Raw genomic sequence first — 22240 nt, forward strand, 5'->3', positions numbered from 1 at the left:
CCTTGTCATGCATATAGTCTACAGCCTCTATACTCACCTTCAAGTCTCTGTGCACTATTCCCTTGTCATGCATAGTCTACAGCCTCTATACTCACCTTCAAGTCTCTGTGCACTATTCCCTTGTCATGCATATAGTCTAAAGCCTCTATACTCACCTTCAAGTCTCTTTGCACTATTCCCTTGTCATGCATATAGTCTACAGCCTCTATACTCACCTTCAAGTCTCTGTGCACTATTCCCTTGTCATGCATATAGTCTACAGCCTCTATACTCACCTTCAAGTCTCTGTGAACTATTCCCTTGTCATGCATATAGTCTACAGCCTCTATACTCACCTTCAAGTCTCTGTGCACTATTCCCTAGTCATGCATATAGTCTACAGCCTCTATACTCACCTTCAAGTCTCTGTGCACTATTCCCTTGTCATGCATATAGTCTACAGCCTCTATACTCACCTTCAAGTCTCTGTGCACTATTCCCTTGTCATGCATATAGTCTACAGCCTCTATACTCACCTTCAAGTCTCTGTGCACTATTCCCTTGTCATGCATATAGTCTACAGCCTCTAGGACTTGTTTAATGAGATGACTGGCATCACGCTCTGTGTAGCTGCCTTTCTCCATGATTCTGTCAAACAACTCACCGCCAGTGACTCTGCAAACATATGACAATAGTCATGATTCTGTCAAACAACTCACCGCCAGTAACTCTGCAAACATATGACAATAGTCATGATTCTGTCGAACAACTCACCGCCAGTGACTCTGCAAACATGTGACAATAGTCTTGTTTTACTCTGACAAAATAGAAGAATTACCAATGAAACATAATATAATCAAGTCATATGACTAAGAGTGATATTGTTGCTTTGAGTGTGGTGGTCATTCTCGGTCTCACTAAAAATCTGTAATAGCCATGTTTTGAGACTTGAAGATGAAGTTTCATTAAAATATCTTAAAGAGTAAGAGAGCGCAAAGTAATGGTTGATACAATCTGACATGAAAAAGGGAAATAATTCCAGAATTATAAAATGCAAAAATACTTGTTTTTGTGTACTGCACATAGCTTTATAAGATCTATACACCAATGAATGTTTAAAATAAATATCTTCAACAGTTTTGAAGTTATAAAAGAAAAACATTAAAATTGCGGATTGACGGACAAACAGACACAATGATTATTACAAAATTAGCAGGGTCCCTAATAACTGTCAATTTTCAAAAATGTGTTGCAAAATTTATGTCTTAAGAGGTTGTTGCCTTCAAGAATATGCTCCTTTCAAATTTTACATCCATCATATTCATTTTGGACCCTGTCAATTTTCCCCCCATCAGTACAACTTCAAATTGGATTTTTAGCATAGGTGCAACGCACCTATGCTTAAGGTATAAGCTACATTTCAAAAACCGACATGGAATGGTTGACCATTATGAAGCCTTACCTGATCAAAAATCAGACGAAATATCTATTTAATATAGTATATGATAATTCTTACATTTTTTTTTTTGGAAACATTTCTCTAACGTTTTCTTCCAAGAATATTGCTGACACCGTTTTTAGTGAATTTTTCTAAGACCGTTTTACGTGAAAAAACCTTCTTAGAAACTAAAACAAATTTCGTTCGTAAAAAACAATTCTGTTCTTGTTGATAGTGACCTCACACCTAATTTCTATTTCCTTTGTTTACTGTTCTGGGAGAGGTAAAATGTTTACATAACTGAATTCATAAGGCCCTGGTTTAAGGATATGTAACATTTCATCGGTTAATTATAAATAGAAATTAACATATTCTCAGCAGGAAGTGGGGCATAAAGCACTTTTATTCTTTGAAAATGTGTAAAAAATGGCGGAGTACGATGAATGTTTTCTGATTTATGACATGGATTCTGACCTGCCTTTCTATGGATTTGATGAAGTAGAGTTTGAAAGTAATACAGATGTGTTAATTGAAGTTAAAATGATTTACTTTGAGCCAGAAATTAACGTTACGAGTAGAGCTAACGGTTTAAATGTGGCATCGGATTTAACGATTCGCGCGAATTCTGGACGAGTGTTGTGTCTGTAAAATATTAAATGGAAAGCTGTAAATGTATCAAGTCTGAAAAGAAAACGGATGGTTGCATAATGGTATGCGTGAAATAATGTAATTCTACGTATTTATTTACATAGTTATGTCATTTTGTAACCATTCACATTCGTCACTATTTGAAATTCCCGTTTCTAAAAATAGAACATTTTGGTAGCAACAACAAGGGGGGCGACTCGTGATGTCCGAAATCGTTAAGGTTACAATATACTAAATAATCGAGTCATGAAGGCGCTGTACTCTCTAAATAAATCATCATATTTTCCTCGAAGGCATGTTATACACTTTAGACTGTTGTTCTGGTTTTATCGTTTGGACATATTGATAGGGTAAGCATAGGTGTTCACTACTAAATCCCTGAAATAGGATAAAGTTGGAGATTAAAGTAAAAATGGCACTGCAAAAGGTTACAATCCACTAGAAAACGGCCAAAAAAAGGTGCAAAAACAGTCGATTTTGATTTGAATCGAATTCCTTTTTGGTTTGAACATGACATATCTTTTTTATTGCTTAAATCTATTCAGCTAAGAATGCCCGTCAAGAAAAGGTATGGTTATGGGGGTCTCTATGTGCAAAATGTTGTATTTATTTTCGCTCAAAGTTGTCGCTTTTACATTGAAACATATAAGGAAACTATTTAGTATATTTTGACCTAAACATTTACTTCAGCAGCAACTTCCCTGTTTCTTGCAACTATGCTTTCAGCGCCATCGGCGCTCTCGTTCCTAACCTAGTCCAAGACAGGCGCCAGCAGAGTAAAACCCCACAAATAGTTTATAAGGGATCAAATCAGCGAAAATACAGAATAAATGCAACATGAGTTACGTTTTTTGCCCTGAAAAGAAAGTAGACACCATTATCACCGTCATTTAGCTAATACAATTTGTTTAACCGACTATTTGGTTCAAAATAAATAGATTTATTATTCATAAAAGGTGGTTTGCACAATGAAATGATAATATTTATTGACAGACACATTTCTAACATTTCATAAACTAAGAAAATTAACACGGAATAAATCTTACCTGATGTAGAAAAGATATTTTAAAAGATCATTTGAAAAGATATTTACAAAATATATTGTAGCTAAATCCTTCACACGAAAATGTTTTATTACTTTGACATTTGAAATAATACTCCTCGAAGGCCTATATTTAAATATTATGTGTAAAATGTTATCTTGACCTTAAAAGTTGGGAAAACAGGCAAGTTTATTTATTTAAAAAAAAACAACATAAATATTAATATGCTCTGTTTAAAGTTTCAATTGAATCACTTGAGAAATGTAGAAGTATAGTTTCTTCACAAACATAGCACAATGTATTCTTCAGCAATAAAATGACTTTAAGGGCACATAACCCAGGAATGTGTGGATCATTAGGACTGCAAGAAGTGTAGGGAACACTTCATGGTGAGAACATATTCCAAGTTTCAAGTTGAAGAAATGAGTCAGAAGTTTGCTCTACAAACTTACTACATTTTGTTTGGACAGACCACCAAATCAACAAACCAACCTATACATCCTCTGTCAAATGTCCTTTGCGGGGTATAATGAAACAAGAGGGCCTGAAAGTCCCAAAGTCGCTCACCTGAGATAACAAGATATTATTGGGACAAATCTTCTGACCAAGTTTCACGAAGATCGGAAAATAAATGTGGCCTCTAGAGTGTTAACAAGGTTTTACTATAGCCATATAAGGAAAAATGTCCTGCCCCCTGGCAGCCATGTTTTTCAACCAACCAGCATCATTTTTGAACTCATCCAAGATATTATTGGGACAAATCTTCTGAGCAAGTTTCATGAAGATCGGACAGTAAATGTGGTCTCTAGAGTGTTAACAAGATTTTTACTATAGCCATATAAGGAAAAATGCCCCGCCCCCTGGCAGCCATGTTTTTCAACCAACCGGCATCATTTTTGAACTCATCCAAGATATTATTGGGATGAATCTTCTGAACAAGTTTTACGAAGATCGGAAAATAAATGTGACCTCTAGAGTGTTAACAAGGTTTTACTATAGCCATATAAGGAAAAATGCCCCGCCCCTTGGAAGCCATCTTTTTCAAGCAAACATAATTATTTTTGAACTCATCCAAGATATCATTGCGACCAATCTTCTGACAAAATTTCATGAAGATTGGACAATAAATGTGGCCTCTAGAGTGTAAACAAGGTTTTACTATAGCCATATATAGCCATATAAGGAAAAATGCCCCGCCCCTGGTGGCCATGTTTTTAAAGCAACCAAAACCATTTTCGAACTCATCCAAGATATCATTGGGACAAATCTTCTGACCAAGTTTCATGATGATCGGAAAATAAATGTGACCTCTAGAGTGTTAACAAGGTTTTACTATAGCCATATAAGGAAAATAGCCACGCCCCCTGGCAGCCATGTTTTTCAACCAACCAGCATCATTTTTGAACTCATCCAAGATATTATTATGATGAATCTTCTGACAGAGTTTCATGAAGATCGGACTATAAATCTGGCCTCTAATGTGTTAACAAGATTTTACTATAGCCTTATTTAGCCATATAAGGAAAAATGCCCCGCCCGTTGGCGGCCATGTTATTCAAGCAAACATAAATATTTTCGAACTCATCCAAGATATCATTGCGACCAATCTTCTGACCAAATTTCATGAAGATTGGACAATAAATGTGGCCTCTAGAGTGTAAACAAGGTTTTACAATAGCCATATAAGGAAAAATGCCCCGCCCCCTGGCGGCCATGTTTTTCAACCAATCGGCATCATTTTCGAACTCGTCCAAGATATTATTGGGATGAATCTTCTGACCAAGTTTCATTAAGATTGGACAATAAATGTGGCCTCTAGAGTGTTAACAAGCCATATATAGCCATATAAGGAAAAGTGGCCCGCCCCCTGGCAGCCATGTTTTTCAAGCAAAGGTTACCATTTTTGAACTCATCAAAGATATCATTGGGACAAATCTTCTGAGCAAGTTTCATGTAGATCGGAAAATAAATGTGGCCTCTAGAGAGTGAACAAGGCAAATGTTGACGTCGCGCAACGGACAACGGACAACGCATGACGGACGACGGACAAGAGGCCATCACAAAAGCTCAACATGAGCATGTTGTGCTCAGGTGAGCTAAAAAGTAAATTAAATGATATCAAGCATTTTAAAACAAGTTTTTTAAAACATAACATGTTTATCTAAAAAAAAATAAACTTATGCATGTGCGTTAAAAGTAAACCCAGACTAGCCTGCAGTTAAATGTAATCCCAGTCTAGCCTGCAGTTAAATGTAATCCCAGACTAGCCGGCAGTCTGCACAGGTGAAATGTAATCCCAGACTAGCCTGCAGTCTGCACAGGTTAAATGTAATCCCAGACTAGCCTGCAGTCTGCACAGGTTAAATGTAATCCCAGACTAGCTTGCAGTAATCCCAGACTAGCCTGCAGTCTGCACAGCTTAAATGAAATCCCAGACTAGCCTGCAGTAATCCCAGACTAGCCTGCAGTTAAATGTAATCACAGACTAGCCTGCAGTAATCCCAGACAAGCCTGCAGTAATCACAGACTAGCCTGCAGTAATCCCAGACTAGCCTGCAGTCTGCACAGGTTAAATGTAATCCCAGACTAGCTTGCAGTAATCCCAGACTAGCCTGCAGTTAAATGTAATCCCAGACTAGCTTGCAGTAATCCCAGACTAGCCTGCAGTAATCCCAGACAAGCCTGCAGTAATCCCAGACTAGCCTGCAGTAATCCCAGACTAGCCTGCAGTCTGCACAGGTTAAATGTAATCCCAGACTAGCTTGCAGTAATCCCAGACTAGCCTGCAGTAATCCCAGACTAGCCTGCAGTCTGCACAGGTTAAATGTAATCCCAGACTAGCCTGCAGTCTGCACAGCTTAAATGTAATCCCAGACAAGCCTGCAGTCTGCACAGGTTAAATGTAATCCCAGACTAGCTTGCAGTAATCCCAGACTAGCCTGCAGTTAAATGTAATCCCAGACTAGCCTGTAGTAATCCCAAACTAGCCTGCAGTAATCCCAGACAAGCCTGCAGTAATCCCAGACTAGCCTGCAGTAATCCCAGACTAGCTTGCAGTAATCCCAGACTAGCCTGCAGTAATCCCAGACTAGCCTGCAGTAATCCCAGACTAGCTTGCAGTCTGCACAGGTTAAATGTAATCCCAGACTAGCTTGCAGTCTGCACAGGTTAAATGTAATCCCAGACTAGCCTGCAGTAATCCCAGACTAGCTTGCAGTAATCCCAGACAAGCCTGCAGTCTGCACAGGTTAAATGTAATCCCAGACTAGCCTGCAGTAATCCCAGACTAGCCTGCAGTAATCCCAGACTAGCCTGCAGTCTGCACAGGTTAAATGTAATCCCAGACTAGCTTGCAGTAATCCCAGACTAGCCTGCAGTAATCCCAGACTAGCCTGCAGTCTGCACAGGTTAAATGTAATCCCAGACTAGCTTGCAGTAATCCCAGACTAGCCTGCAGTTAAATGTAATCCCAGACTAGCCTGCAGTAATCCCAGACTAGCCTGCAGTTAAATGTAATCCCAGACTAGCCTGCAGTAATCCCAGACTAGCTTGCAGTAATCCCAGACTAGCCTGTAGTAATCCCAGACTAGCTTGCAGTAATCCCAGACTAGCCTGCAGTCTGCACAGGTTAAATGTAATCCCAGTCAAGCGTTACTAGCCTGCAGTCTGCACAGGTTAATCTGGAACGACACTTTCCACCTGCACTGCAATTTTTGTTTAAATGAGGACACATGTAAATGAAAGTCTAGTCAAGGTTGTTTAAATGAGGACACATGTAAATGAAAGTCTAGTCAAGGTTGTTTAAATGAGGACACATGTAAATGAAAGTCTAGTCAAGGTTGTTTAAATGAGGACACATGTAAATGAAAGTCTAGTCAAGGTTGTTTAAATGAGGACACATGACAATGAGAGTCTAGTCAAGGTTGTTTAAATGAGGACACATGTAAATGAAAGTCTAGTCAAGGTTGTTTAAATGAGGACACATGACAATGAGAGTCTAGTCAAGGTTGTTTAAATGAGGACACATGTAAATGAAAGTCTAGTCAAGGTTGTTTAAATGAGGACACATGTAAATGAAAGTCTAGTCAAGGTTGTTTAAATGAGGACACATGTAAATGAAAGTCTAGTCAATGTTGTTTAAATGAGGACACATGTAAATGAAAGTCTAGTCAAGGTTGTTTAAATGAGGACACATGTAAATGAAAGTCTAGTCAAGGTTGTTTAAATGAGGACACATGTAAATGAAAGTCTAGTCAAGGTTGTTTAAATGAGGACACATGTAAATGAAAGTCTAGTCAAGGTTGTTTAAATGAGGACACATGTAAATGAAAGTCTAGTCAAGGTTGTTTAAATGAGGACACATGTAAATGAAAGTCTTGTCAAGGTTGTTTAAATGAGGACACATGTAAATGAAAGTCTAGTCAAGGTTGTTTAAATGAGGACACATGACAATGAGAGTCTAGTCAAGGTTGTTTAAATGAGGACACATGTAAATGAAAGTCTAGTCAAGGTTGTTTAAATGAGGACACATGTAAATGAAAGTCTAGTCAAGGTTGTTTAAATGAGGACACATGTAAATGAAAGTCTAGTCAAGGTTGTTTAAATGAGGACACATGACAATGAAAGTCTAGTCAAGGTTGTTTAAATGAGGACACATGTAAATGAAAGTCTAGTCAAGGTTGTTTAAATGAGGACACATGTAAATGAAAGTCTAGTCAAGGTTGTTTAAATGAGGACACATGTAAATGAAAGTCTAGTCAAGGTTGTTTAAATGAGGACACATGTAAATGAAAGTCTAGTCAAGGTTGTTTAAATGAGGACACATGTAAATGAAAGTCTAGTCAAGGTTGTTTAAATGAGGACACATGACAATGAAAGTCTAGTCAAGGTTGTTTAAATGAGGACACATGTAAATGAAAGTCTAGTCAAGGTTGTTTAAATGAGGACACATGACAATGAAAGTCTAGTCAAGGTTGTTTAAATGAGGACACATGTAAATGAAAGTCTAGTCAAGGTTGTTTAAATGAGGACACATGTAAATGAAAGTCTAGTCAAGGTTGTTTAAATGAGGACACATGTAAATGAAAGTGTAGTCAAGGTTGTTTAAATGAGGGCACATGTAAATGAAAGTCTAGTCAAGGTTGTTTAAATGAGGACACATGTAAATGAAAGTCTAGTCAAGGTTGTTTAAATGAGGACACATGTAAATGAAAGTCTAGTCAAGGTTGTTTAAATGAGGACACATGACAATGAGAGTCTAGTCAAGGTTGTTTAAATGAGGACACATGTAAATGAAAGTCTAGTCAAGGTTGTTTAAATGAGGACACATGACAATGAGAGTCTAGTCAAGGTTGTTTAAATGAGGACACATGTAAATGAAAGTCTAGTCAAGCCAGAAAGCTTTGTCTTTTATTAGCCTGTTCAGACTGCACAGGATATTCTGAGACAACACTTTATTTAGATGAGATGCATTAAGCCCCATTTTCCCAGAACAAAGCTTAAATCCTCCAGGTGGTCAAGAATATGTGAAATAAACAAGCATTTAAAGGGACCGTCAACCAGATTGTTGAAGAAAAGAAAAGTTCTAAAAAACCGTATTTTATTACAATTATTAGTTTATATTGATTAAAATATCACAACTAATATATTACATTACTTGAAAAAGTTAAGTATTAATATTTTCAGTATGTTCAGTAATAAAATATTACTGGGTATGTGTACCAGGTAACTACCAGTTAACTACAAATAACGCAAGTAGATTGATCATCATCGTCACGTGGTAAACCCAGGAATGCAAATTGTGCATGCGTAGTCCATTGCATATATAATATATATAATGATCAATCTACTTGCGTTATTTATAGTGTGTATATCTTTATGTCACCTATTTTCGCGATGTACTTTCGATTTCACATTGCAAAATTTTATTACCGAATATACTGAAAATATGAACATTTTTCAAGTAATGTAATATACCAGTCATGATATTTTACTCAATATTAACTAATACATGTTATAGTAAAAAAATACTGTATTTTAGAACTTTTCATCAATCTGGTTGACGGTCCCTTTAAAGCAGGCAACATGATGACAGAAGACATACAAAAGTCGGTGATGATGTGCTCAGGTGAGCTAAAAATAAAGTGTGAAGATTCTCAACACCTTAAACAATGCTAATTAAATCTCATCACAGATTCATTAAATAAAAAAGAAGTTTGAGTAGATTTGCCAGAAAACTGGTAGAGTTGTCACTCATGAAAAGGATAATTTAAAACACTGGCATGTCTGAGAGTTGAATGACCATGACAATTTAGGTTGGATACAAGGTACACAACAGAAACCTAAAGAGAAGTAAATTATAAATGAATTCAATTTCAGAAATACACTTAACAGACTCAGGAAAGAACCCACCATCAGAACAAAAAGAAACATTTGCCATTAAAACAAGGAATTGTTGTAATAAGGTTCTAAAGGGGACATATCAATAGTATGTCCCTCTCAATATATACATGCATTTAAACCATGAATATTGCATTTTCAAGCAGACATACACATGTATCTAGTAACAATGACATTTTAAGGTTATCATTAAAAAACACCATGTAAAACAATATTTCCTTTATTTGTTTCGATACATGCCTTGAGTGGGATTCAAACTCACGCCACGAAAAAATCAATTAAACATTCTAAATGCTGTTTCTGCTTTGATATAATAAATGAAGCCCAGTGTGAGAAAAAAAAATCTAGAATATTAGGAAGGTTTGTTCTACTAGGATAATTACAGGGAAATCTTCAAAATAAATTATATGAGATAATCAGAGTATTGAAATAATGATTATTGCTTATTAAATAATTGCTATGATTAGTACTTTACAACATTAATGAAGATATTATATACATAAATATGGATTTAAAAATAACATCTCACATAATACTTTAACTGAGCTTACAGGCAATTGTTTATGCAATCGGATTATAAAATTACTGATTGACAATGACCTTGAAACACAAGTACGTCATGTTAGAGGAGCCCTTCAAGTGTGTGAAACTGTGAGTTAGAAAGTGGGAATGATAGTACACGTATGTGGCTTGAAACATCTGTAACAAATCAATTTACTTATTAAAGATAAGTTGTGCTAAGCTTGTGGTTAGACGAATGAAAATGATGTTTGTGCACAAGGGAAGATTTCTAAAGGTGTTTGTTTCTTAGAATGAGAATCATGCTATCAGCTGAGCAACCATCTAAAAGTGGACACCTGATAAGAGCAGCCATTTTAACCACTTTCCTTGACTGGCTGCTGAACACAACCTCACAAGAGCAGCCAGTTTGGCCACTTCCCTTGACTGGCTGCTGTACACAACCTGATATGAGCAGCCAGTTTGACCACTTTCCTTGACTGGCTGCTGAACACAACCTGACGTGAGCAGCCAGTTTGACCACTTCCCTTGACTGGCTGCTGAACATAACCTGACGTGAGCAGCCAGTTCGACCACTTCCCTTGACTGGCTGCTTTACACAACCTGACGTGAGCAGCCAGTTTGACCACTTCCCTTGACTGGCTGCTGAACACAACCCGACAAGAGCAGCCAGTTTGACCGCTTTCCTTGACTGGCTGCTGAACACAACCTGACATGAGCAGCCAGTTTGACCACTTCCCTTGACTGGCTGCTGTACACAACCTGACATGAGCAGCCAGTTCGACCACTTCCCATGACTGGCTGCTGAACACAACCTGACGTGAGCAGCCAGTTCGACCACTTCCCATGACTGGCTGCTGAACACAACCTGACATGAGCAGCCAGTTTGACCACTTCCCTTGACTGGCTGCTGTACACAACCTGACGTGAGCAGCCAGTTTGACCACTTCCCTTGACTGGCTGCTGTACACAACCTGACGTGAGCAGCCAGTTTGACCACTTTTCTTGACTGGCTGCTATACACATCCTGACGTGAGCAGCCAGTTTGACCACTTTCCTTGACTGGCTGCTGAACACAACCTGACGTGAGCAGCCAATTTGACCACTTCCCTTGACTGGCTGCTGTACACAACCTGATGTGAGCAGCCAGTTTGACCACTTCCCTTGACTGGCTGCTGAACACAACCTGACATGAGCAGCCAGTTTGACCACTTCCCTTGACTGGCTCCTGTACACAACCTGACGTGAGCAGCCAGTTTGACCAGTTCCCTTGACGGGCTGCTGAACACAACCTGACATGAGCAACCAGTTTGACCACTTCCCTTGACTGGCTGCTGTACACAACCTGATGTGAGCAGCCAGTTTGACCACTTCCCTTGACTGGCTGCTGTACACAACCTGACAAGAGCAGCCAGTTTGACCAGTTCCCTTGACTTGCTGCTGTACACAACCTGATGTGAGCAGCCAGTTTGACCACTTCCCTTGACTGGCTGCTGTACACAACCTAACAAGAGCAGCCAGTTTGACAATTTCCTTGACTGGCTGCTGTACACATGTTGCACTGTAGTGGCAATATTCATACTTACAGTTCCATCACAAGGTATACATAGTTCTTGTCTTCAAACACGTCTGTCAGCGTCACTATATTTGGATGATTTAATCTGAAATGTAAGAAAGGAAACACATTACAGACTACAGTATATTGCATACTGGATGATTGTGACGTAATGCACATTACAGACTACAGTATATTGCATACTGGATAATTGTGACGTAATGCACATTACAGACTACAGTATATTGCATACTGGATGATTGTGACACATTACAGACTACAGTATATTGCAGACTGGATGATTGTGACACATTACAGACTACAGTATATTGCATACTGGATGATTGTGACACATTACAGACTACAGTATATTGCATACTGGATGATTGTGACACATTACAGACTACAGTATATTGCATACTGGATGATTGTGACACATTACAGACTACAGTATATTGCATACTGGATGATTGTGACGTAATGCACTTACAGACTACAGTATATTGCATACTGGATGATTGTGACGTAATGCACATTACAGACTACAGTATATTGCATACTGGATGATTGTGACGTAATGCACTTACAGACTACAGTATATTGCATACTGGATGATTGTGACGTAATGCACAATACAAGCAGTATTTGAAATGGATTGAAACAAAATTCTTATATATAGTTTCTCACACAAAATAAAGAAATGAAGTGTCCCAATATAATCGGTTGAGGCATGAAAACTTGATTTTATAACTTTTGTAATATACAGCATGAATTTGACTAGTAGACAAAATTTATGACTGTTCGGCAACCAAAGGGCATAAGTACAAAACCAGTTAAAACTAATTACAATCAAAACAAAAACCTGAATTGCAAAGACTTAACCATTGTTGAAATTAATGCAATGTGAAATTGTCCTGTTTTATTAATGCCTCAAAGCATTCAAAATCAATACAAACTCAACAAAACTTTTTTTCTCCATCTCTAAAAGTCTGTAACTTTGAAAAAGTGGGTGCCAAGCCGTCGCAAAGTGATTCATTAAGACGATTAAGAAGTCTAGGCAATTTTACAGAACAGGAAATTTGGAATTGGAACTTTCAGATATATGGAACAATGACACTTCTGAATCAAGACGCAGATGTGAGAAAAAAACAAACACAGAGAATGCTGAGGCCAATTATTGATGGTGAGGCCAATTATTGATACAGACTTCAAAATCTGAAATAGTATAGAAAATTAACAAAATTTTCATATACTAGCACACTAAACAAAGTATAAAATACTTTCCTGATTTAAGATATTTGCATTTCTAGCAACATATTAACGGCTGTAAAGAGGAGGTTAAGGTTGAGTTTGGATTACAGTCAACCATGTAACAATTCAAAAATGCTTTGCAGATTGGAGTAAAAACATGATAACAAGTGTAAAATGCTTCACAGAAATAAAGTCTGTATTAAAATCTACATAAGACATTACTGCAACTGGTATACTAATTTAGGTTTAGTTAAAATTACCACCAACACAGTGACATGTCTTAATGCTTTGTAAAAATTAGGTTTTTGATTGACTGCAACACTCCAGATAAATAAAATACTATACAATACAAAATACAAAAATCCAAGATTCACAGACTCTGGAAAACAACATTATCACACCGTACAAACAACGGTGGCCCATTTAGCAAACAGAGATAGTTTTATTAAAATAATATTAACAAGGGACAAAATTGTCACAAAACCAGGTTTTCATTGTGAAAAAAAAATCTGATAAAGGGAGAAAACTCAAACTGAACTTTTAAATGAACAAACAAAATTAACCCCCTTTGTAAGTTTTTTTTTTTTTTTAAATCTATTTTAAGTCGTGGCGACCTTGACATTGGAGATATTGACGTGATTCTTTCGTGCGACACACCGTCCCATGATGGTGAACAAATGTGCCAAATGATTTTAAAATCTCACAATGAATGACATAGTTATGGCCCGGACAAGCTTGTTCCGCCAGCCCGCCAGCCAGCCCGCCAGCCAGCCAGCCCGCCCGCATTCGCCAATCTAATAACCAGTTTTTTCCTTCGGAAAACCTGGTTAATAATCATTATTATTGAATTTGATTTTAAAACGATCATAAATTAGCCAGCATTATCTGTACCAGGATATTAGTGGGTTTGGCCAGCATTATCTGTACCAGGATATCAGTGGGTTTGGCCAGCATTATCTGTACCAGGATATTAGTGAGTTTGGCCAGCATTATCTGTACCAGGATATTAATGGGTTTTCCTTAAAGCTTGCTTATTTCGATATAACAGCAGCCTAAAATGTATTGCTGGTTGAATTCACGGTGATTTAGATAAAAAAATAGAAAAAAATAAATAAATAATCAATACTGTGAGTTATTCTAACACCAGTTTGCCATTTGTCACTGATATTTTTTTATTTTTTCCAATATTGTTATTTAGCTCTCAGAATAATTACATAAAAAATATAGAATAATATTTCCCAAGAGGGAGCAAGTGTCAAAAGTAAAATATGAATGATCTACCATACTAGTTGCTTTATATGAATGATCTACCATACTAGTTGCTTTGGCCCAAGTGGTATAAGGCCCAACAAGTATGTTTCGCTTGGCATATGGCTTCATTTCAATAATGGAAATAAATGTCTGAAGTTTGAAGGTAATCTGAGTCTCTTTAATCATCCCTTTAAAAACTAGAGCTTACAAACAAATTGGCATAGACAACAAATAATGGGGCAAATAGCATAGAATGCATTTTCAGTTGTTTAATGTCACCCTAACACTAGGAAACTACTATTAACATTTCATAAATTTGTAAATTAAATACTTCCAAATTTTTTCCCATTTTAGCTTAAACATCTGTGTGCCTTTTTTTTTAACTTTAAACTTGAATGTTCACAAGATAAAAATTGTTTCTTTTTTCTTTTCATAAATGCACCCAAAAATCTACTGGCAATGGGACACTAAACAACGCATCAGCTTGCTATGGCCTTATATTTAATCAACATATTGATTCCCAGCCTACAAGTAGCTCCCTGCTGATGTACGTAATGTGTCATTTATGGTGACACAAGCAATTGCTTGATGTCGAATTACCACCGCTGATGTTAGACAATAGAAGCATTGCACCTACATGTATGTATAACCTCAGTAATGTTAGACAATATAAGCATTGCACCTACATGTATGTATAACCTCAGTAATGTTAGACAATAGAAGCATTGCACCTACATGTATGTATAACCTCAGTGATGTTAGACAATAGAGGCATTGCACCTACATGTATGTATAACCTCAGTGATGTTAGACAATAGCAGCATTGCACCTACATGTATGTATAACCTCAGTGTCAGCAGTCTGGGAATCAAGATTTCCTAGGTTAAATACTAGACCTTACTTGCTTTTCACATAGGCAACCTGGGTTCAATTCCCGTTACAAGAAGCATGTGAGTTTGGTTGGTGGTTACCATACCAGACAGGTGGGGTTTCCTCCGGGTACTTCAGCTTCCCCCACAACACACGACAACCAAACATTGAAAAAATTTTACTATAAAGTAAGCAGCTATATTTCAAAATTTGTCCCAACTTTCGTAAACCTTCAAAGAAAATTAGGTATGAGCGCTGGGACATTCTCCGGGGTCCACACATAATTCATCCACAAGTGGAAGGACTTAATAAATATTAAAAATGAACACACTAATAGACCTTATTCCGAACTCAGGAAATCCTTATTAGTCTTAAATCTACAGTTGACTATCCTGTTGGAGCACCAAGGTGCCTTTAATATTCACCCATCTCCCTGAATGAGCACCAAACTGCCCTAAACAGACCTTATTAGGAACTCAACAAACCACTAGAAACAAACATATTTTTACTTTTACATGCACTTGTTTCACATAAATATTCACAACCTGTTATGTAACTGATGTGATACAAGAACTGTTATAAGTTAGTAGCTTGATTTATTTTGAAATGAATTTGTAAAAAAAATCCTATGATAACTTTTTAACGAATCAACTTTAGTATTATCTATATGTGTTATTTCCTTCAATATGTTATTAAATTCAAGATGGTGTAATTCAACATTTCATATTTCATTCATAAAATTATTCATGTACATTAGAAATGTACAGAATGGAAAACCCATTATAATCTGTGCTTCAGTGCTCAAACGGCGCACTTAGATTATTTTTTATTTCAATTGTCATCATTAAAATGGCTTATCTCGTTAAATTTTCTACGAGACTTTCATGAGACCAAAAAACCAACATGGTGTTACATGTACTATTTAGATCTTTACTTATCTTCCCACATAAAGTCTGTGAGCTCTACACTGGGGCTACTTCAATCTTTTGCTTTTTGTTCTCACCTTCGTAACACTTCTATTTCGTTGCTAAGGGACTCTTCCTTGCCCACAATGCCCATGCGGTCTATACATTTAACTGCTACGAATTTACCGGGCTCTGTCTTGCTTTCAGCCAACAACACTTCCGAGAACGCTCCTCTGAAATAAGCAGAAATACAAATAATAAATAATCTGAAGTTTGAAACAGAATGACAACAAGTTGCTTATTGGTGAATAAACGTCTATAATGACAAAAAATATTTCAAATATTTGATCAAACAACTATTTCTACATTTCACTTTGCACCACACATATTCAGGAGTAGTTGTTGAATTTTTTATTGGTCAGCTGAACAACTATGATTGTTTTATGTGTCAGGGTGTGTTATATGTTATATAAGGTTATACCATGTAACAAGAAATAAGAAATGGTAGTGCACAAAATGATGAAACTTCCCTTATTCATTTTCTTAACTTTCCCCTCGCACCCACATCATCCTATCTCTAGGAAGTGTCCCGTTCAATTGGACATCATAAACCTCTCACAGACTCACATAAAAATATATAAAAAGGAAGCAATTGCAGAAGGAAATACAATAAAGAGTGGTCGTTTGGGATTTATTGCCTTCCATTGTGCTTCCATCAAAGAATCCATGCCCGAAGCACTGTTCCCACTACTCTTCCCAAAACCTGTTGTGTTCTCTTTTTGAGCTTCTAAACCTGTCACAAACTATGTGTAATATCTTTTTTGTTCTATTATAATAACTTTTGATTCTTCAAAATATTGTAGTGTTGTTAATCAAACCATTTGATATCATTTAAAAAATGTGTCGACAAGTCCATGTATTTGTCAAGTCAAGATTTCCCCTATTCATTTTTCAAAACAGGTGAGCAACATGAAAAAATCTATTTGAACTAATTCGGACCACATTGCATTTGTTAACAAAAAAAGAACTACATGTCTTTCATACTTTTTAAAAGTTTATGTCAGTTGTAAATACATACAATTGTTTCAGACGTAAATGCAACACCTAAAATTCTCAACAGAAACTTCACTCACTAACCCTTTGCATGCTGGGAAATTTGTCGTCTGCTAAAATGTCGTCTGCTGAATTTCTAAAATTAGCATTTTCTTCAACTTTTTTTAAAGAATAGCAAACAGTTTGGATCCTGATGAGACGCCACGTTCTGTGGCATCTCATCTGGATCCAAACTGTTTGCAAAGGCCTTAAAAATTTGGTTCCAGCACTGAAAGAGTTAAGGCATCCACGTTTCACAAATGCATATTTACAAACGTGCATTTTATTCCATAGCATTGTGCCCAAACCTCTATCCATTTACATGAATGAATAATATGCACTTTGAAATAATAAAACAAGTTAATTGTTGTTGTTGTTCACAGCTCAAATATGTTCTCTGGTTGATCAACAACCACTGGCATTTTCACACCAAGTCTCACAAGTATGACATCATTTTGCCCGTTGTCAAGTCTGTACTTAGGATGAAACATTTAGAGTTCCAAACAAAACGAGTTCTGTGATAGGACTTAGTGTTTTTGTCAACTGGATCTTCTGTTTTTGTTGTTGTTGCACATGATTAGAACGGTAACAAAAACACAATTTTCTAACAAAATCAGCATGATTTTATCGTGTCTGGATACAAATTGGTAAATGTACTGACCCTTCAGCTGACCTCATCAGATTGTCTCCCCTACCTGGTATTGAATAAAGGGAAATAATGAACTCATGAAGGCCAATACAATAAAAAAATAAATGGGTAACAGGTGATAATTTGCTCAGGAAACTGCAAGGTGGGAGATGAATGAAGAGGCGCGGTGCCACACAAACAAGGCCGAGAATAACCAATAATGGCCTTTCTTTAAAATAGCCTCAATATATTTATTTTTGAGTTAGCTTTTTAATTTCTAATAAATCAAAGCATGAAATTCAATTACTCTTTTAACACAAAAATGACAGTTTCTGTCAATAGATTGAAAACACTTTTTCTATGATTTTTAATGCTTTTGTCTTTGTTAATAAGTGATCCCTACAAGTGTAGATTCAGGCAATATTTTATATTGCTAATGATCAATGACCCTTTATTACACATGGGACTGTCACTAATTAGGGGCCAGCACATGGCTGGTCATTTAATGACTAGAAGGGGCAACTGATTTAAAAGAACATTTGGGTGCAATGTTCTAATTTAAATGTTATTGTTGGCACATATTTTACAGGATGATCATTTGCCAAGATATTGGGGCCACGGCAGCTGCCCACATTCTTCCAGATATAGGACTGCACTTAAACACTTTCATATAAGGAAATTCACAGCCAGTTTTTTGCATAAGCTTCAACTTTCTGACTATTTTTTCATGTATATTTTAACAGGAAATTGTAGAACTCTGTAATTTAACAGAGGAGGATTCATTTAAAATCATGCCTTCCATTCTTGGCTAGGCTTAAGAATCAAAACTGCTAATTGTGGAAACAGCAAAAATCATACATGAAAACAAACCAAGTAAAAACAGCATTGTCATACGGTAGATTAAGCAAAGCTTTGTTACAACCTGAATTGCAATAAAGACCTGAACTGTAATAAACTTTATTACATTATTACAATTGCGTGACAACCTGAATTGTAATAACGCCCGAATGTGTAATAAACTTTTTTCTTGGTTTAATATTGCATCTGATTGCATTTTCAAACACAAATTATTGCAAAATACAAAGCATACATGTATACAAAATGTATCTTAATAGGGCAATACGACCTGTGAATGACAGAAAAGTTGGTCTCATACAACCTTAATTGTACTAAAGTTATTAAATTATTACAATTGCTTGACAACCTGAATTGTAATAACGCCCGCAAGTGTAATAAACTTATTTCTTGGCTTAAAATTGCATCTGAATGCATTTTCAAACACAAATTATTGCAAAATAAAGTGTATACATGAATTTAAAAGTGTATCTCAATAAGGTAAAACGACCTATGAATGACGAAAAGGTTGGTCTCATACAACCTCAATTGTAATAAAGTTATTACATTATTACAATCGCTGTCGCCCTGAATTTTGATAACGCCCGAAAGTGTAATAAACTCATTTCTTGGTTTACAATTGCATTTGATCACATATTCAAACAATGATTATTGCAAAATATAATGCATACATGTATATAAAATGTATCTTAATAGGACAATACGACATGTGAATGTAAAAAAGGTTGGTCTCATACAACCCCAATTGTAATAAAGTTATTACATTTTTACAATTGCTTGACAAGCTGAATTGTAATAATGTCCGAAAGTGTAATACACTTATTTCTTGGTTAAAATTGCATCTGATCGAATTTTCAAACACAAATTATTGCAAAATATAGTGTATACATGTTTATGAAAGTGTACCTTTCGGGTGTGATTACAATTCAGGTTGTCAAGCAACTGTAATAATGTAATAACTTCATTACAATTGAGTATGTATGAGAACACATTTTTTGCCATTCCTAGTCATATTTCCTTATTAAAATACACTTTTATATACATGTATACACTATATTTTGCAATAATTTGTGTTTGAAAATGCGATCAGATGCAATTTTAAACCAAGAAATGAGTTTATTACACTTTTGGGCGTTATTATAATTCAGGGCGATAAGCAATTGTAATAATGTAATGAGTTTATAACAATTGTGTTGGTATGAAAACACTTTTTCGTCATTCATAGGTCGTATTGCCATATAAATATAAATTTAATATACATGTATGCATTATATTTTGCAATTATCTGTGTTTGAAAATGCGATCAGATGCAATTTTGAACCAAGAAATAAGTTTATTACACTTTCAGGCGTTATTACAATTCAGGTTGTCAAGCAATTGTAATAATGTGATAACTTTATTACAATTGAGGTTGTATGAGAACACATTTTTTGCCATTCCTAGTGGTATTTCCTTAAGATACACTTTAATATACATGTATACACTATATTTTGCAATAAGTTGTGTTTGAAAATGCGATCAGATGCAATTTTAAACCAAGAAAAAACAGTTTATTACACTTTCGGGCGTTATTACAATTCAGGTTGTCAAGCAATTGTAATAATGTAATAACTTTATTACAATTAAGGTTGTATGAGACCAATTTTTCTGTCATTCATAGGTCGTATTGCCCTATTAAGATACATTTTTTATACATGTATGCATTATATTTTGAAATAATTTGTGTTTGAAATTGCGATCAGATGAAAAATTAAACCAAGAAAAGAGTTTATTACACTTTCCAGCGTTATTACAATTTAGGTTGTCACGCCATTGTAATAATGTAATAACTTTATTACAATTTGAGGATGTATGAGACCAACCTTTTTGTCATTCATAGGTCGTATTGCCCTATTAAGATACATTTTATATACATGTATGCATTATATTTTGCAATACTCTGTGTGCGATCAGTTGCAATTTTAAACCAAGAAATGAGTTTATTACACTTTCGGGGGTTATTATAATTTAGGGCGACAAGCGATTGTAATAATTTAATGAGTTAATTACAACTGAGTTTGTATGAAAACACTTTTTTGTCATTCATAGGTCGTATTGCCATATTAATATCAATTGAATATACATGTATGCATTATATAAATATCAATTTAATATACATGTATGCATTATATTTTGCAATAGTCTGTGTTTGAAAGTGCGATCAGATGCAATTTTAAACCAAGAAATAAGTTTATTACACTTTCGGGCGTTATTACAATGCAGGTTGTCAAGCAATTGTAATATTGTTATAACTTAATTACAATTGGGGTTGTATTAGAACACATTTTTTGTCATTCCTAGTCGTATTTCCTTCTTAAGATACACTTTTATATACATGTATACACTATATTTTGCAATAATTTGTGTTTGAAAATGTGATCAGATGCAATTTTAAACCAAGAAAAAAGTTTATTACACTTTCGGGCGTTATTACAATTCAGGTTGTCAAGCAACTGTAATAATGTAATAACTTTATTATAATTGAGGTTGCATGAGGACACATTTTTTGCCATTCCTAGTCGTATTTCCTTATTTAAATACACTTTTATATACATGTATACACTATATTTTACAATAATTTGTGTTTGAAAATGCAATCAGATGCAATTTTAAACCAAGAAAAAAGTTTATTACACTTACGGGCGTTATTACAATTCAGGTTGTCAAGCAATTGTTATAATGTAATAACTTAATTACAATTAAGGTTGTATGAGACCAACTTTTCTGTCATTCATAGGTCATATTTCCCTATTAAGATACATTTGTTATACATGTATGCATTATATTTTGCAATAATTTGTGTTTGAAAATGCGATCAGATGCACAATTAAACCAGGAAAAGAGTTTATTACACTTTGGGGTGTTATAACAATTCAGATTGTCACGCAAATGTATAATGTAATAACTTTATTACAATTAAGGTTGTATGAGACCAATTTTTCTGTCATTCATAGGTCGTATTGCCCTATTAAGATACATTTGTTATACATGTATGCATTATATTTTGCAATAATTTGTGTTTGAAAATGCAATCAGATGCAATATTAAACCAAGAAAAATGTTTATTACACTTTCAGGCGTTATTACAATTCAGGTTGTCACGCAATTGTAATAATGTAATAAAGTTTATTACAATTCAGGTCGTTATTACAATTCAGGTTGTAACAAAGCTTTCTCAATGCTTTTCATGCAGGTATTGTCAATGACAATGGGCTAATTGCATCAGACATTTTTTCTGGGCAGAAAAGTAGACTGCGCGTCAATAAATGACAATAGAATTCACGCTAAGTAGAGAAACATCGATACCATGTTTTTGATAAAAATGTAAAAATCTGTATGGAGCCTACGCATGATGGAATATCTGAAATCCATTAGGTATATTAATGAGTTCTTATATACCAAACAAAGAATGATATTTGATTTATATATTATGAAAGTACAGGTCAGCTGCATGAATCAAGAGCAAATAGATATCTGGTGTAAAAAAGACAAAAACTATCAATGTAATATTGATCATTTTATGTTTTTATTAGGGCCACATTTTAATAAACAAATTATATAAGAAGTATTTAATGATTTTTGTCATAACACATTAAAAATTAGCACCACAGAAAGTGTTCAAATGATAATGTTTGTTATACAATAATGTCTACATGACAGCCCCATGCATCCAAATTGTGTTACAACAGACCTTATAAAAAAACTCAACTTTCTACTAGCATATGCAATTTAAAAGTGTCACAACATTCAAACACAGACAACAGATTT

The 22240-nt window shown here is 35.5% G+C and overlaps 1 protein-coding gene and 1 long non-coding RNA gene across 2 annotated transcripts in view; one reads left to right on the plus strand and one right to left on the minus strand.

The window, feature by feature from the left end:
* LOC127880959 (calcium/calmodulin-dependent protein kinase type 1-like) overlaps positions 1-22240 on the minus strand; it is an 82620-nt gene that overhangs the window by 29698 nt on the left and 30682 nt on the right. Inside the window, exons 2-4 of the mRNA XM_052428477.1 lie at positions 15957-16091; positions 11613-11687; positions 516-654 (exon numbers count right to left, since the gene is read on the minus strand). Coding sequence (XP_052284437.1) covers positions 516-654; positions 11613-11687; positions 15957-16091 — 349 coding nt within the window. The remainder of the gene's footprint in view (positions 1-515; positions 655-11612; positions 11688-15956; positions 16092-22240) is intronic.
* LOC127880960 (uncharacterized) lies at positions 18595-21542 on the plus strand. The gene is made up of 2 exons (XR_008049827.1): positions 18595-20060; positions 21394-21542. It is a non-coding gene; the product is annotated as an uncharacterized LOC127880960 (long non-coding RNA).

Source organism: Dreissena polymorpha, chromosome 5 (genome assembly GCF_020536995.1).
Source record: "Dreissena polymorpha isolate Duluth1 chromosome 5, UMN_Dpol_1.0, whole genome shotgun sequence".
NCBI classification, from domain to species: domain Eukaryota; kingdom Metazoa; phylum Mollusca; class Bivalvia; order Myida; family Dreissenidae; genus Dreissena; species Dreissena polymorpha.